Source organism: Lactuca virosa, chromosome 7 (assembly GCF_052849685.1).
Source record: "Lactuca virosa cultivar CGN04683 chromosome 7, Lactuca_virosa_CGN04683_v6, whole genome shotgun sequence".
NCBI lineage: Eukaryota > Viridiplantae > Streptophyta > Magnoliopsida > Asterales > Asteraceae > Lactuca > Lactuca virosa.
In genome coordinates, this window is record NC_136432.1 from 20718623 (window position 1) to 20720282 (window position 1660).

Here is a 1660-nt window from a genome sequence, read left to right on the forward strand (position 1 = left end):
CTGCATAGACAAGTCCTGCACCTCAGGCAATGCCAGGCGATACGGCGCCTTGGCCATCAAAGCCAAGGTACCAAATCAATATGAAATTCGACTTGCCTCTTGGGAGGCACTCCGAGCAACTCCTCGGGAAAAGCATCAAGAAAATCCCGCATAATGTGTACCCTGCTCAACTCCGTCGTGGCCTCAACCTGCGTTTCAGAAACATAAGCTAGAAACCCGTAACAACTCTGTTGCAGATATCTCCTGGCCGTGGCAGCTGAATAGAGAGCTAGCCCATGCGAAGCTCTCTCACCAGTAATAACCAGTTCTCTCCCAATTGGGGTTCGAACTCTCACCAACTATAGCTCGCAATCAATCACGGCCCCATTGGGGGCTAACCAATCCATCCCGATGATAACCTTCGATCCTCTCAATGGAATCAGGACCAAATCAGTAGGGACCCTCTCACCAAACATGTTCAGGACACACCCACGGGAAACCCTTGAAGCACTCACGGTACTGTCATCCGCAATCTCCACCTCTAGAGGGGAATCCAAAGTCCCCGGACCATCTCGAAACTTCTTGCCGAGCGCAAGAGATATGAAGGATCGGGTAGCCCCCGAATCAAACAAAATAAGAGCAGATAAACCGTTGACCAAAAAGGTCCCTATACAAGATCATAATAAACATAAGCATAAACAATGAAAGAAATAAAAGATAGGTTTAAAACACATACTAGTAACTACATCTAGAGCTGCACATACCTCATCGCTGGTCAGCTGAAAAGTCCTGCTCTTCACCACAGGAGCATCCGCCTTGCACTGGAGGCCATCGCTAATCCTCAAGGTGGCTGTCGCAAGCGCCACCACTGCTACCCGAGACAATCTCGGACAATTGGCCTTTTTATGGCAGGTGTGATTGCAATGAAAGCAAATCATAGACCTTTTGGGGAAATCCCTGCTCACGTGACCCGACTAGCCACAACTGAAACATCCTGAACCTGCTGATCGACAAGCTCCATTGTGCGCTTTTCCGTACTAGGCGCAGCGACCCTAAACCTGCTGGCCTTTGGAGTGGGTATCAGAGGTCTTGGGTCTCTTAGCCTGACCCACACCTATCTGAACCTACTCTGGCTTCCGCTTCATCCAAAGCTCCAACTCAATCTCCCGCTCGCGGGCCTTCTCGATCATGTCATTCAGGGTCTTGAACCCCGAGAAGCTCACAAACTCCCTAATATCGTCCCTCAACATATCATGATATCTCGTCTTCCTCATCTCCTCATCCACAGCGTACTGCGGGACCAACAATGCTCTCTCCCTGAATTTGGCGGTAATCTCTGCCACAGTCTCTGTAGTCTGGAGAAGGTCCTAGAAATCCCTCGCCAGCTGTTGCACCTCTATAGCTAGTGCAAACTCCATTTGAAACCTCTGAACAAATTCCTCCCATGTCATCACAGCCATTGTCGTTGACCATACCGCTCGGGTAACCTCCTCCTACCAGTCTCGCGCTATGTCCCTCAGTAAGCAGGACGTGAACCCCACCTTTTCCCCTTCAGGGCAAAAACTCATACGCTGAGCATTATCCATGTCAGCGATCCAACGACGGCAAGCGATGGGGTCCTTAAGCCCAAAAAACTCAGGCGCTCCACATGCCTTGAATTCCCAGAATGAAGGAGTTCGTG

The 1660-nt window shown here is 50.2% G+C and overlaps 1 protein-coding gene across 1 annotated transcript; it reads right to left on the minus strand.

The window, feature by feature from the left end:
* Nucleotides 1-338: 338 nt before the first annotated feature.
* LOC145126457 (uncharacterized) lies at nt 339-1439 on the minus strand. Its single transcript, XM_079061822.1, has 3 exons — nt 1374-1439; nt 716-878; nt 339-646 (listed from the first exon to the last, which is right to left on the minus strand). The coding sequence occupies exons 1-3, from the start codon at nt 1437-1439 to the stop codon at nt 339-341; spliced, it is 537 nt and encodes a 178-aa protein (XP_078917948.1).
* Between the last annotated feature and the right edge of the window lie 221 nt (nt 1440-1660).